The 14,825-nt window shown below is 43.3% G+C and overlaps 1 protein-coding gene across 1 annotated transcript in view; it reads right to left on the bottom strand.

Annotated features, from left to right (window-relative positions):
• Positions 1 to 14,602, bottom strand: part of MST1R (macrophage stimulating 1 receptor) — a 77,658-nt gene extending 63,056 nt beyond the window's left edge. The window contains exons 1-2 of the mRNA XM_060240065.1: positions 14,550 to 14,602; positions 9,361 to 10,681 (exon numbers count right to left, since the gene is read on the bottom strand). Coding sequence (XP_060096048.1) covers positions 9,361 to 10,569 — 1,209 coding nt within the window. The 5' untranslated portion in view covers positions 10,570 to 10,681; positions 14,550 to 14,602. The remainder of the gene's footprint in view (positions 1 to 9,360; positions 10,682 to 14,549) is intronic.
• Positions 14,603 to 14,825: the final 223 nt, after the last annotated feature.

Genomic DNA, 14,825 nt, shown 5'->3' with positions numbered 1-14,825 from the left:
CATGCAGCCCAGGGGCCAAAGCAGACCCCCAGAGGGCTCCTATCAGGTCCCCAAGTAACTGGCTGTCATCTGCTTCCTTCTCCCTCTCTTGCTCATTCTGCATCACAGCTTGCTTTGCCAGGCTTGCTCAATCGCACAGGAGCTACAGAGCAAAGCCTCTATTTTCTCCATCGGCTGAGGCTGCTCCCTTGGGGAGGAGGGAGGAAGGATAGTATCAATTGCACAGCAGAGCTACTGAGCCAAGCCTCTCTTCTTTCTGTTGGCTGAGGCTCCTCCCTATTCTAGTCCCCTGGGGAAGGAAGGAAAGAGCCAGAGCTTACTTTGCCCAGTTCACTGGATTGCACAGGAGAGATACAAAGAAAGCACCTTTAAGACCAACAAGTGCTAAATTTATATTTCTGCTACCTGGCATTACATTTTATGACACACATGGCTCAGCCTAACAAGGTCTCATTTATGTCAGATCTGGCCCATGTAACAAATGAGTCTGACACCCTTGGACTAGAGCTTCTGTTTGGTGCTAACATATCAACTGGCATTCAGTTCTCTCAGTCTAACCAACCTCATAGGTTGTAAGCAAGGAGAAACATGAAGAAATGACGCTTGGCTACAGTGTAAAGTAGTGAGTCTACAGCTTGTATAACAGTGTAAATGTGCTGTCCCCTCAAAATTATGCAACACATAGCCATTAATGTCTAATTTGCTGGCAACAAAAGTGAGTACACCCCTAAGTGATAATGTCCAAATGGGGCCCAAGCAGCCGTTTTCCCTCCCTGGTGTCATGTGACTCGTTAGTGGTACAAGGTATCAGGTTTGAAGGGGGAGCAGGTTATCGCTCTCACTCCCTCATACTGGTCGCTGGAAGTTCCACATGGCACCTCATGGCAATGAACTCTCTGAGGATCTGAAAAAACGAATTGTTTCTCTACATAAAGATGGCCTAGGCTATTAGAAGATTGCCAAGACCCTGAAACTGAGCTGCAGCACGGTGGCCAAGATCATAAAGTGGTTTAACAGGACAGGTTTCACGCAGAACAGGCCTTGCCATGGTCAACCAAAGAAGATGAGTGCCCATGCTCAGTGTCATATCCAGAGGTTGGCTTTGGGAAATAGACGTATGAGTGCTGTCAGCATTGCTACAGAGGCTGAAGGGGGGGGGGTCAGCCTGTCCGTGCTCAGACCATACGCTGCACACTGCATCAAATTGGTCTGCAGGGCTGTCATCCCAGAAGGAAGCCTCTTTTAAAGATGATGCACAAGAAAGCCTGCAAACGGTTTGCTGCAGACAAGCAGACTAAGGACATGGATTTCTGGAACCATGTCCTGTGGTCCGATGAGACCAAGATAAACTTATTTGGTTCAGATTGTGTCAAGCAGGTGTGGTGGCAACCAGGTGAGGAGTACAAGGACAAGTGTGTCTTACCTACAGTCAAGCATGGTGGTGGGAATGTTATGGTCTGGGGCTGAATGAGTGCTGCCGGCACTGGGGAGCTACAGTTCATTGAGGGAACCATTAATGCCAACATGTACTGTGACATACCAAAGCAAAAGCATGATCCCCTCCCTTCGGAGACTGGGCCGCAGGGCGGTATTCCAACATGACCCCAAACAGACCTCCAACACGACCCCAAACAGACCTCCAAAATGACCACTGCCTTGATAAAGAAGCTGAGGATAAAGGTGATGAACTGGCCAAGCATGTCTCCAGACCTAAATCATATTGAGCATCTGTGGGGCATCCTGAAATGGAAGGTGGAGGTGCTAAAGGTCTCTAACATCCACCAGCTATGTGACGTCATCATGGAGGAGTGGAAGAGGACTCCAGTGGCAACCTGTGAAGCTCTGGTGAACTCTATGCCCAAGAGGGTTAAGGCAGTGCTGGAAAATAATGGTGGCCACACAAAATATTGACACTTTAGGGCCCATTTGGACATTATCACTTAGGAGTGTACTCACTTTTGTTGCCAGCAGTTTAGACATTAATGGCTGTGTGTTGCGTAATTTTGAGGGGACAGCACATTTACACTGTTATACAAGCTGTAGACTCACTACTTTACATTGTAGCCAAGTGTCATTTCTTCAGTGTTGTCACTTGAAAAGTTATACGTAAATATTTACAAAATGTGAGGGGTGTACTCACTTCTGTGACATATTGTATGTACTGTCCTTCAGCAAAGCCAAATAGTCTCACATCTGAGCACTCATATCTAAATATGCAAATAATATTAACATATTAACATACATAGGTATGAAATCATAACACAGATGCAGGGAGTACAAAATCTGATGTCTGTCATCTGGTCAGAATGTGTCAGGCACGCAGGACTCCCAGGTGAGTTTATTTAAATGTTAGAAAGGATTTCCAGTTAATGAGTCCAAATAATACATCTACTAATCCTGAAAGGACTCCCACAATGGTGGGTCCTTTGTATTTGGTAGGCATTGATATTATAGTTCCTAACCACTAAGCCTTTAAGTAAATTCCTGCTACTGCTTTAGCTAGGATGTCATATTGTGCCAGAATTACTTGTTTCACCTTCCAGAAGGCCAAGGCTGATATAATAACCTAGACTACCATTGTCAATACAGAAGGATATAGAATAATTGGCTCAATACAACATCCTGAAAGAAGTTCCTACCATTCCTTATGAAGAGCCCTACAGCACTGACAGTGCCATCCTATGCAAAGTTGCACCCTTGTCCCTTGAAGCCAATGGGTTTAGAGGGGTGCAACTCTGTTTTGGATCATAGGGTTGCTAAGTCCCCCCTGACTTCTGACAAGGGATGAGGGCTAAGGCTTCCAGATCCAGGATGGGAAACTCCTGAAGATTTGGGAGTGCAGCCTGGGATGGACAGGGACCTCAGTGAGGCACAATGCCAAAGAATCCACCCTCCAAAGCATCCATTCTCTCAAGAGGAAATGATCTCTGTAGTCTGGAGATGAGCTATAATTCTGGGGGATCCCCAGCTCCCACCTATAGGTTGGCATCTCTATTTGGATGACATTGTGTTTTCTGGCAAAACCAAGAAAGACCACTTTCTCATTGCACACTGAAGCAGCCAGTACCCAGTGATATAGATATTCTGGGACTATTAGGGAAAACAGAGCTTGTCACTGAAATTCCTGTAGCCAAGGATTCTTTCTCTGTACTTAATAGGTTCAGTGAATCTTACATGAACCAAAAAGTTGTTTCTACTACTCTTTGAACCATGGAAAAGATTAACTATGCAGCAGCTGACAAGTACATGTGACAATCATTGTCAGGCATTCCACACAGCAGTCCTAACAGCAAATAAAACTCTCCCAGGGGAAAGAACTGAATATTCCCCAGGAACAAAATACTGCAGCTAGGTTACTGGGCATATGTGGTATTTCTGAAATAGAAGTTCAGCTTGAAAGGAATACACATTAACTGTACACTGCACATGAGAAACAGTCAGTATGGGAAGAAACTGATTGCATATAAATACTCAGTTCTCAAAGCATACCTTTGTGACATATACTGCATATAGGGTCATTGCAGTAGGCATATTGTTGTCTGTGAACAAAACTTAGAGACCGTACTTTCACCCATTCCCTGTTCTTCTCAGTGACGGAACTTGTCTTTCAGCCAACACCCATGTAAGGATGCAGAGGGAGCAGGAAGAGGGAGTGACTAAATTTTATTGCATAATCCACAGACTGAAATCACAAAACCAAAGAAGACGTGTCATCCATTCATCCTGCCAACACACTGCTTGTTTTGCTTGTGTATGCCTAAGCAGATAGGAAGGAGGGTGTGTGTGTCTAGCAATCAGGTCTCAAATGGCCCAAATTTTACTCTAATATGCTTCTAATCCTATTCCTACCACATGACCCAACTTTTCAAGTTTTTTTTTTTCCTCTCAAGTGCTGAGATGCAAATCTCTTTGCTTTTGGACAGGAGCAATAAACCTTTCCCATCCGACCTCTGCACACAGTTTAATCAGAACATTAGCCAGCAGAAGCATTAATTAGTAGGCCCCCTTTAATTGATGAAGCTGGCAATGGAGGCACATTTGCTGTTCATTTGCAAAAGCTATCTTGATACTGGTGATAAGGGCTTTTTTGAGCAGGAATGCACAGGAACGCAGTTCCAGCTGGCTTGGTGTCAGGGGGTGTGGTATAATATGCAAATGAGTTCCTGTTGGGCTTTTTCTACCAAAAAAGCCTGTGTGAAACCATGGTGATGTCAGAGAGTATGGCCTAATATGGAAATGAGTTCCTGCTGGGCTTTTTCTACAAAAAAAGCCCTGCTGGTGATTAAAGAACAAGATATGAACAAGAAAAATATAAATACAGTCCTCTGTTTAACACTGAGACCAGTGTTCCCTCTAAGCTGAGTTAGTGTGAGCAAGCTCACAGGTTTTTTAACCTCTGGCTCACACATTTTTGTCTTAGCTGAGGAAAAATGGCCCCAGAACAAACTAACTTATGCAGTAGCTCACAATTTTAATGCCAGTAGCTCACAAAATAGAATTTTTGCTCGCACAGCTTAGGGGGGGTATTGACTGAGACACAGCTTTTATATTACAATATTAAAATCTCATTAATAAACAATAACTACTCCTCCTTGGCCCAAGCCATGTTCACCACAGTGCCCATGGGGGCAGCCCAAACACATCAGAAGAACTTATTCCAGAGAAGTAGATGTGTTTGTCTGCTGCAGCAGACAAACAGGAGTCTTATGGTACCATAAAGACCAAGTTTTTAACAAATTTAGAAAGCTTTCACAGATTATCACATTCCTGTATTTGGTCATTCAGAAAATTAATTTACAATGCTATTCCTAAGCAGTTACACCCTTCTAAGTCTATGGACTTTAACGGGCTTAGAAGGGAATACCTCTTTCCAGGACTGCACACTGCCCATAAGTACAGCTCTTCACTTTCCCTTGCCCCTTTCCTTTTATATATAATCTACCAGTTGCTTTAATTTTTAGCCTTGTTCAGAAGTTACGTACAGCAACACTCAGAGCACTGAACATTGAATGCACTTAAAGAATGGACTGGATCATGTCCACTGGTATACCCCCTATGTGCATTCAGCATAACATATGAATGAGCTTGTACACGTGCAGTTTGATATGCATAGGCTTTGTATGTGTAGAGATACTGCTTTGTGCAGAGTTTACTGACCATGAATATGCACAGGCTCTTTGAGAGGTTATGCTAAATGTATATATAGGCTGAGCACATGTCATCCCACTCATTCCTATAATGTGTTTACAGTCCTTTTATCCATTCTTCTCTCGTTTTAGTTCATGCATCATCTCTCCCTGCCATGTCCAGGTTATTTTCCTTCCTGTTACTTTTTTGTCTGTAGTATCTACATTGGTCCTAGATTTTGAAAAATACAAAATCTGGGGTCAGCTTCAGAGTCCAAAAAGGGCTATTTCCTGGGATATGCCATGTAATAATGAACCTGAAACTAAGTGCTTTTGCTTCACTGTCTGAATCTGCTGCAGTGCTACCAAGTAGTACACAATAGAAAAACACTGGTTGTGACTGTATCTCTGTTAGAGTCCAAGCAGGACAGGAATACAATTAATGCTGCTCAGAAAATAATTTGTAGCATATATTAAGCACATTCTCAAAGATCAAAGTCCAGAACTCTGTACAGCTGCAAACAATTGGCTGAGCACACTAGTTCACTTTTTAGTGTTTTTTTAAATTAATAAAATTAATGATAACCAAATCTTTGGGCTTGCTGTCAACAGAAAATAAAGTAAAGGTAGTCCTCTGTGCAGGCCTTAATATAAGGAATACTAAATTTTGGCATTGTTTGAGCTATACTTTCCATTTCCCTCCTTTTCTGCTTTGTGAGAGGTATGACTCACAGCCCTATATGGCCTGGGACCTGTCTACCTGAAGGACCGTCTCTCCCCACATTTTCCCCAAAGAGTACTGAGGTCGGGAACACAAAATCTCCTCACTATCCCCGGGCCAAAAGAAGCCCGCTTGAAATCCACCAGAGAAAGGGCTTTCTCTGTTATGGCCCCTACATGGTGGAATCAGCTGCCGGAGGAGGTGAGGGCCCTGCGGGACCTTGTTCAGTTCCGCAGGGCCTGTAAGACGACCCTCTTCCGGCTAGCTTACACCTAGCTAAGACGAGAACTCAATGTAGCTTGCCAGACTCTTGTTTTATATGTATATATCTGGAATGTTTACTGGTTTTTAATGTTTTAACAGTTTTAAATGTTTAATTGTTTATATATTTAAATATTGTTTTATTTTTATGTTTGACTAATTGTTGGAAGCCGCCCTGAGCCACTAGTGGGAAGGGCAGGATACAAATCTTAAATAAATAAATAAATAAATAAGGTCATGTATTCATTTATTTCAGCGATTATTGTACTGAGTTTTAATCTGAAAGCAAAGCAGCCTGTAACAATGAAACTCAAAATTCATATAGGTTCCAGTGTTTTTCTCAGGCCCACTACTGGTGATACTTCTTACTCTCTTTACTCATGAAAAGAATCAGATCTCATAAGTAAAATATTATTCAGGATCTCAGCCCTAATTCCTTTCACAATTCGCAAGGTATATTTTTGGGCTTCTACAGATCACAGAAGTAAACTTGGTTGAGATCCAAGAGCTCTGAGTTCATACATTAATTGTTTTCATGAGAAAACAGCTCCCACCAGTAAAGAATTAGCTCCAAAAAGAAAACAGCTCTCACATAATTCTGAGCTGCCACCGCAACTTAATCATGCACCATTAATAAAACACACCTCTGGTGGGTACCCAAGCAAATCACCTGTAGCACACAGGGGCAACAGACACATCAGTCTCAAGTTAATGTGGCTTTTCCCCATCTCATTCTCTCCACATCTGCTCTGTCTAAACAAGACCAAGCCATAAGCACACTCCCATGTAGTTCAACAGAAGAAAGGTGATTTTAAAAGAGGACTTCCAAGCTGCCTACGTTTCAAAATTGGGTGTGAACCTCCTGGATCCCAGCCACTACTACTGAATACCAGGTTTGCCAATGAACTATTTGCCCACAAGATGAATCATTGTGTCACTAAGTATCCCAGTTTTATCTTCCTATACAAAAGCAGAGTGATAATAATGTTATCAGGCACTCACTGGACATCAGATACTAACTCTTGCACACACACAAACCAGGCCCCTTCCAAGAAACAGGCAATTTTTTTCAGCAGATAACCATGAAAAAAATCACAGGTGCTGAAGAATGGTAATGAAGGTGACAGTCACAGAACAAGATAACTGCACAGCTTTTTCATTAGTGGACTGTTTAGAATTAATAGAAAGCTTCAAAGGCGCAAGGTAAGGAAGAAGAAAGTCTGGGAAAGCTGGGAGAAAATTTAAAAACTGAATCGGACAATGCAATTCTCATATGTGCCCCAGAGAGCACTACATTCAGGGTCCCAAAATCTTCTTCAGATCTCCGGTTGTCCACCATTAGAAGAAGTTCGATTGTCCACCACTAGAGCCAGAGCATTTTTGACAATAGCCCCCGCTCTGTGGAATGCCCTCCCTGAAAACATCAGGGCCCTGCAGAACCTGCCCCAGTTCCACCAGGCCTGTAAGACCTAACTATTTAAGCTTGCCTTCAATGGTTAAGGGGAAGTAGCAAATGCCCCACAGCACTGACAATCCCATTGGACAAATACAGATATTCAGAAACATCGACGTGCATCTTGGATTTTATGATTAAAAATGTGTGGAATTGATTTTTTTGTATATTGTTTTTAATATTCTATGTGGCTTTTGTTAGCCACCCTGAGCCCATTAGAGGAGGCCGGGATATAAATTTAAATAAATAAAATAAAACAAGTTGTACCTATTGACCTGACTCAGAAGAGAGCAATTCAGTTTAGTATTACACTGTAAATACACTGGAATTATGAGAAAACCCATCCTTCTGCAGGGTGGCTTAACTGCTAAAACCCCACTGAACCATTTCCATGTTGCTTTAAATGTTCTATGGAGAACTAGTATAACAAATAGGATTATTATTACAGTTAAAAAATCTCTCCTGGACATCTGGAGAGATCTTCTGTGTTGACACATAAAATAAGATTTGGTTAGCACTTCCTAAATGAAACAGAATGACAGAATTCCCTTTATATGCAATACAGTGGCAAAACTGGCATTTCCCCCGCCTACCTATCGTGTACAGGAACAGAGATGGGCATGAACTGCATTTTTGCAGTTCAGTTCAGTTTGTGGTTTGTGGCTGAACTATGAACTGAAACATGACCTAATACAAACCAGGAGATTGATTCATGAACTGAACTGCTTTGTACTGGTGTGTCACCCCTGCTTTCTGCTCCCGCCATTTTTCATGGGGCACAAAAAGCAGGGTTTCCCTGCAAAAGTTGGTGGGGAGCAGAAAACAGGGGTTTAAATGGCTCTGAGCTCAGCTGCCACTCAGTTGTTTTTCACAAATTGCCTTAAAGGTCATGGAAGTTCATGGCACCTCTTCAGTTTGCAAACATTGCCTTGCGAACTGCAAACTGCCCAAACTTTTGTTCATGAGTTGGTTTGGGCCCATCCCTACATAGGAACTCTGTTTTATATATGACATTGTGTATTTCCCTACCGCCTGGCTATTTTGCAGGGTGGGAAAGACACAACACAAGGCCATGACATAGGTGAGTGTTCCTACAAGCTGTATGGGAACATAAAAAGATCATGTCTTTTGTGTTCTTCTGTGTGCTGTAGTGTTCTCAAAGCCAAAAAAGTAATAATAAAAGCTCTGTACTGCATTTTTTTTTTACAAAACACAATCAAACCACATCAGTTAATCAGTGTGGCCAACTGGTTAGTGCAGTACTTGAACCTGAAAAAAATAGATTCACACCAAATCCCTGTCATGCTTTCATGGCTTTACCAGCTTTATAAAAGCAATAATCTACCTCAAAGGTTTGCTGCAAAGAGGAATACAAGCCTGTAAGCACTTTGTAGATTCAAACATTCTCTAAAATAGGGGTGTCAAACGTACAGTTTGGGGGCCAAATCAAGCCCCCAGAGGGCTCCTATTAGGCCCGTGAGCAACTGGCTGTCATCTGCTTCCTTCTCCCTCTCTCTTGCTTCCTTCTGCATCACAGCTTGTTTTGCCAGGCTTGCTCAATTGCACAGGAGCTACAGAGCAAAGTCTCTATTTTCTCCATTAGCTGAGGCTCCTCCCTTGGCCCAGCCCAACAAGGTCTCATTTATGTTAGATCCGGCCCTCATAACAAAATGAGTTTGACACCCCTACTCTAAAATATATGATTAATAATAAACTTCCTTTAGCAGCTATAAGACCTCTGAAATCACAACCATGTTCCTAAATGTAAATAAGATGGGCAATGTTTGCTGGGAACTCACATTATGTGGGCAGTACTCAGTATCCTGATAGAACATCAGTCCTCGTAGCATCTTGCCATGGATGCTTGAACTGCAGCATTTGTTCATCCCATCATCAATAGCCTGGTTGATCATGCTCATGGGGAAAGCACAAACAGCAGAATTCTTATGTGGCACCTTGCTCTCTACATGGCTTTCAGTGAACACACCAAAGAGAACCAAATCTGTTTCACTAGCACTGATCTCTTGGGCCAGCTTTGAGCCTGGCTTGGTTGCGTGAGCTGCCTGCAGGATATTAAAAGCTACATTCCTTGGGTTCACCGAAAGTCCCCTCTTCCGCCTCCGCTTGTATTCAAAACGACAATCCAGGTTCAGCTCACGGTACTTCTGCAAGTCATTATCCTCAGTGCTGAGCCGCACTATCCTGGTATGGTATGATTTGGAGCTGGGGCTTTCTTTTTGGACTGTCAGAAAATACACAAAGTGCTGGTCATTAAAGGAATACACATAGTCAATGGGATACGTGTCTTGATACTCAGGCAGCACAGTTAAGTAATGGAAAGAATTGTCAAATCCATCTGTGGTGCTCTTCAGTCTTCGTATAGACACTGATTGGGGGCTGTATATCTCAGCTATGCTCCTGTTGATGGTAGAGGCAACATAGAAGTATGATGCGCCTTTATCAATAACTACAGCTCTAGTCCCCAAGGCACTGGCAATACAATCTGGACATTCAGAAGGCTTATTAAATTGGGCTGAATACAAGCATTTAGTTTCTTTAATGAAAACAATGTTGCCCTGCATTTCAATCTCATGCAGGAAGCAGACTCCATGCTGAGAAGACCCACAACTGTAAAGCCAAGGTTCAAATGGATCCATCACCAAAACTTTGTTATCTGTGTCTTCAAAATCCATTGGCCCTTTCACTTGGCACTTGGTACAGATCTTGCACTGGCCACTACCCCAGGGACCAGTTGCTATGGTAGAAAGAATTGCCAGCTTCGAGTTCAGCATGTAGATCTTGTTCCGAATGGCAACAAAAATTGCACCAGCAGGCTCATATGTGACTATGTTCTGGATGTCACCCTCAGCTGTGAATGTAGGCAGGTGATATTGCACTGTATAATCTCTGGTCAAGTTATAAGGAATATGAGGGCATTTCCAAGTGTTCCCAAGAGTTCTTACAGGAAGCAATGCCAGAATAAGACAAAGCAAGAATGATGTATCCATACTAGAGGAAGTAAGAGCAACTCCAAGTCCAGGTTTCAGAGAGGGCTACCTCAGTTCTTCAATTCTGCATGAATTTCCAACCCATCTAGAATGGCCTGTCATTGCATTACAGCTAAAACAAAGGGAGAGAGGACAAAAATGAAAAGTGTTTCAGCAATAATAAAAAGGCCAGAGCTTGCATTTTAATGTTCTTGAGCATCTGACAGGAGAACAATTCTTAAAACCACCATGCATAATATTCAAAGCTACTCTACTGTGTAATAAAAGATTAGATTTCCTTTCTAAAGATTTTCAGCATACAGCAATCCTGCCTGCATGACAATGTAATTTATGCTGTAATTGCATTTTTAATCCTGATACTGATTATGTAAACTGCCTGAAGTGCAGGATAATGTGGGGTAAAAAATGTAAATAAAAAACTTTAAATAAATCATAGATTGTGTATTGGAGTCACAGTTAACATAAGCCATATGGCTTATGCTGTAGTAAAGGAGAAACCGCCCCCCACACTGTGCAGATTTCTTATATTAACTTGTACTTAGAAAATAGAGTGTTTGGTCTCAATAATGGGTTAACAGCTTTTGTTCTGTATTATCAGAAGCAACAAACATAACACACAAACCAGAAGCAATCTGGACTAAATATAGGATGAAGCTACAAAACACTTCTGTATCAGTTCTGCATGTTCCTAAATTTCAAAAGAAAAAAAATCAAGCAGACTACAAGGTGAGCAGAATGGTGTTTCAACTAGAGGGAGAATAAAACTAAATCTTCTCGATGCTTTGAGATTATTTTCATCTGCAGTGGGCCTCTTGCTTGACTACACATAGACAGAAAGTAGATACAGCAGCTTAACAACATGGACAGCAACTTGAAGAGAAGTCTTCCCAGCCTTACAGTCTATGGCAAAAGTTTTATCATGGCACACTTCTCCATGGCCTTGCCTAGTAGAGAAAGGGCCATGCATGCGGTGGCTTTCCTTCTAATCCTTGCAGCATTCCTGAGCTCCATCTCCTTCATGTCAATGAGCTCCATGCCAATCAGACAGACAACATATGGTCAAGAGAAATATATGAGCAAATGGCATGTGAATAAATAGTGCTGAAATACACAAAATAATCACACACAAAAACAGATTTGAGTCCCATAGCACATTAGAGACTAACAAGACTTTCAGGGTATAAGCTTTCTAGACCCAAAGCTCTCTTTGTCAAGATACTCAAAAATCCTGTTGGCCTCTAAGGTAGTACTGGACTCTAATTTGTTTGTTCTACTGCAGAGTCTTAGGTTGCCAAGTTCAAGTTGGGGGCAGGGGATCCCGCAGTTTGGAGGCCCTCCCCTCACTTCAAGATTATCAGAAGGGGGGGGGGGTTGAATGTCCACTGAGCACTCCATTATACCCTATGGAGTCCAATTCCCATGGGTTATAAACGAGAATCAATCCAAGGGTATCCTGGGCTCTGGAGGGCTGTTTTTTTGAGGTACAGGCACTAAATTTTCAGCACAGCATCTGGTGCCTCTCTTCAACCCCTCCTTCCCAAGTTTCAAAAAGATTGGACAAGAGGGTCCAATTCTATGAGCTCCAAAAGAAGGTGCCCCATCCTCTATTATTTCCAATGAAGGGAAGGCATTTAAAAGGAGCACGGTCCTTTTAATGTGACGGCCAGAACTCCCTTTGGAGTTCAACCGTGTTTATCACACCCTTGCTCCTGGTTCCACCCCAGATATTTCCTGAATTGGACCTGGAAACCCTACCACAGACCAACATGGCTACCCTTTGGAACAATGTTTATGCACAATGGAATTCTGACTCTAGTCAGCCCATTCCATGCCTATGTCCTAGTGTTAGGACTGCTACTTTTGATTTGATACTTTTGCTATGGCAAACCAAATCAACCAAGTAGTGTTTCTTAAGGAGAGGGCCTGGGGTTGTTTCATGGATCAAAGCCCTAAGCAACAAGCCCCTAGCAAACTCCTTTCTTGGTAGCAATTATACCACAAAAGGAAGGGAGTTATATGTTAAAAACTGAGTCATTTCAACAAATGATGTTTAATCATTGTTTGCATTTTCAGTATTTCAAAGGCAGACTTATATACAATCAAATATACAGTCAGTTTTATGACTCTCCTCTACTTTGTACGCTGTGTATTAAGTGACAAGACTAAAAAGTCTTCTGAGCATCACATATGGAAGTGTGTTGTATATGGACACATACCGAGACTGAGCAAAAATAGCTAAACTGAGGCTATGATAGCTTTGGTCACATTGTGAGAAGACAAGTCAGAGAAAGAGAATAATGCCAGGAAAAGTGGAAGGCAGCAGGAAACGAGGAAGACCCAGCATGAAATGGATTGATTGACAGCTTGGAGAAACGTCGACTGCGGAGTGACATGATAGAGGTTTACAAGATTATGCATGGGATGGAGAAGGTAGAGACAGAAGTACTTTTCTCCCTTTCTCACAATACAAGAACTCGTGGGCATTCAATGAAATTGCTGAGCAGTCGGGTTAGAACGGATAAAAGGCGGTACTTCTTCACCCAAAGGGTGATTAACATGTGGAATTCACTGCCATAGGAGGTGGTGGAGGCTACAAGCATAGCCAGCTTCAAGAGGGGGTTTGATAAAAATATGGAGCAGAGGTCCATCAGAGGCTATTAGCCACAGAGTGTGTGTGTGTGTGTGTGTGTGTATATATATATATATAAATAATTTTTTTGGCCACTGTGTGACACAGAGTGTTGGACTGGATGGGCCATTGGCCTGATCCAACATGGCTTCTCTTATGTTCTTATGATTCAATCAAGGAAGCCATGGTCTCACAGAAGACCCAACATGAAATGGATTGACTCAATCAAGGAAGCTCATGGAAGGCTGTTGATTATAGGATGTTTTGGAGGACATTAATTCATAGGATCACCATAAGTTGGAAGCAACTTGATGGCACTCAACAGATATACAACCTGAGAGTGAATGCCTGCACTTAGGCAAATGTTTGCTGTCAGGCAAGGCAACACATATTAGTGGAGTGGAACCCTCAGAACAGAGAGAGAGAGAGAGAGAGAGAGAGATCTCCCAATAAATTTCTTTCTTGACTGTCACAAGGATTTTGAAAAGGTAAAGGTAGTCCCCTGTGCAAGCAACCAGTCCTTTCCAACTCTGGGGTGACATCGCATCACGTTTTCATGGCACACTTTTTTTACTGGGTTGTTTGCCATTGCCTACCCAGTCAATCACCTATCAAGAATTTATTTGCCACAACTGAGAACCTAGGAGGAGTTGGCATCATATAACACAAAGCAGCAGATCCATGTTTGGACACAAAAGTCATTGGAAAGCCACCTACAAGCCCAGCTTACTGGCAAGGGTAGCCAGGGCCAGATCTAGGGAGGGGCAGAGGGGGTGCTTCCCCCAGGCATGGTCGGAGGCAGGGTGCCAAATTGGGTATGGAGTCCATTCCATTCTATGAGTCCATAAAACAGAATGGGCTCATAAGGGGGCATCCTTTTTTTAATTTGAGCATCTGATTAAAAACATGTAGATCCGGTCCTGAGGGTAGCTGCCTAAGCACTCATTTGAAAACATGACTGTTTTTTCCTCATACATTGCCATGTATTCAGCCCCCAATTCTAGGTCGGATCGCTCCAAGGCAGAGAGTCCCACGCCTGGCTGCTGGCCTCATTTTTGCTGGGAAGGCAGCCTGCCCTCTTGGCAGCAATGAAGGGCAGCCTGTTGTCCAACAGTTCCTAGGTGCACCCTTCCCACAAGAGCCTCAGTTCCGGCAACAGGTGAGTTGGGGCTCATAAACCCCACCTATCCTCACCCCGAGAGCAGCCGGATTCAAATCTTCTGCCGTGTTCCGAGCCCACCCCTCCTCCGAACTGCTCGTGAGAAAGAAGGGGGTGGCAGCAGCAACTAAGACTCAAGGCGGACGCCCCTCTTCAGGACCCCTCCCCCGTTCCCGCGCGCCAAGGACTCACCTCGCCGCCGTCGCGTGCTCTCTGAACTCCCACACCTACTCCGATGGCTGCTTTCAAGGAGGAGGAGGCGCCGGCAAGGGGAGGGACGGGACGGGACCGGGCGGGGATAGGCTCCGCCAGGCGGGACCCAAGTCAACGTGTTCCTGTCCTTCCTTCTCTCTCTCTCTCTTTCTGCTGGCGGTAAGATCCAGCTTTGGAGTAGCCCCTCGCGGCCGGTGTCGCACTCAACCTGCTACCCAGCTTTGAAGACACAAATCGTCCTCTTTCGCCGGAACC

Source organism: Heteronotia binoei, chromosome 5 (assembly GCF_032191835.1).
Source record: "Heteronotia binoei isolate CCM8104 ecotype False Entrance Well chromosome 5, APGP_CSIRO_Hbin_v1, whole genome shotgun sequence".
NCBI classification, from domain to species: domain Eukaryota; kingdom Metazoa; phylum Chordata; class Lepidosauria; order Squamata; family Gekkonidae; genus Heteronotia; species Heteronotia binoei.
Note: the sequence above shows the minus strand (reverse complement) of the source record. Positions and strands in the feature narration are given on the sequence as shown.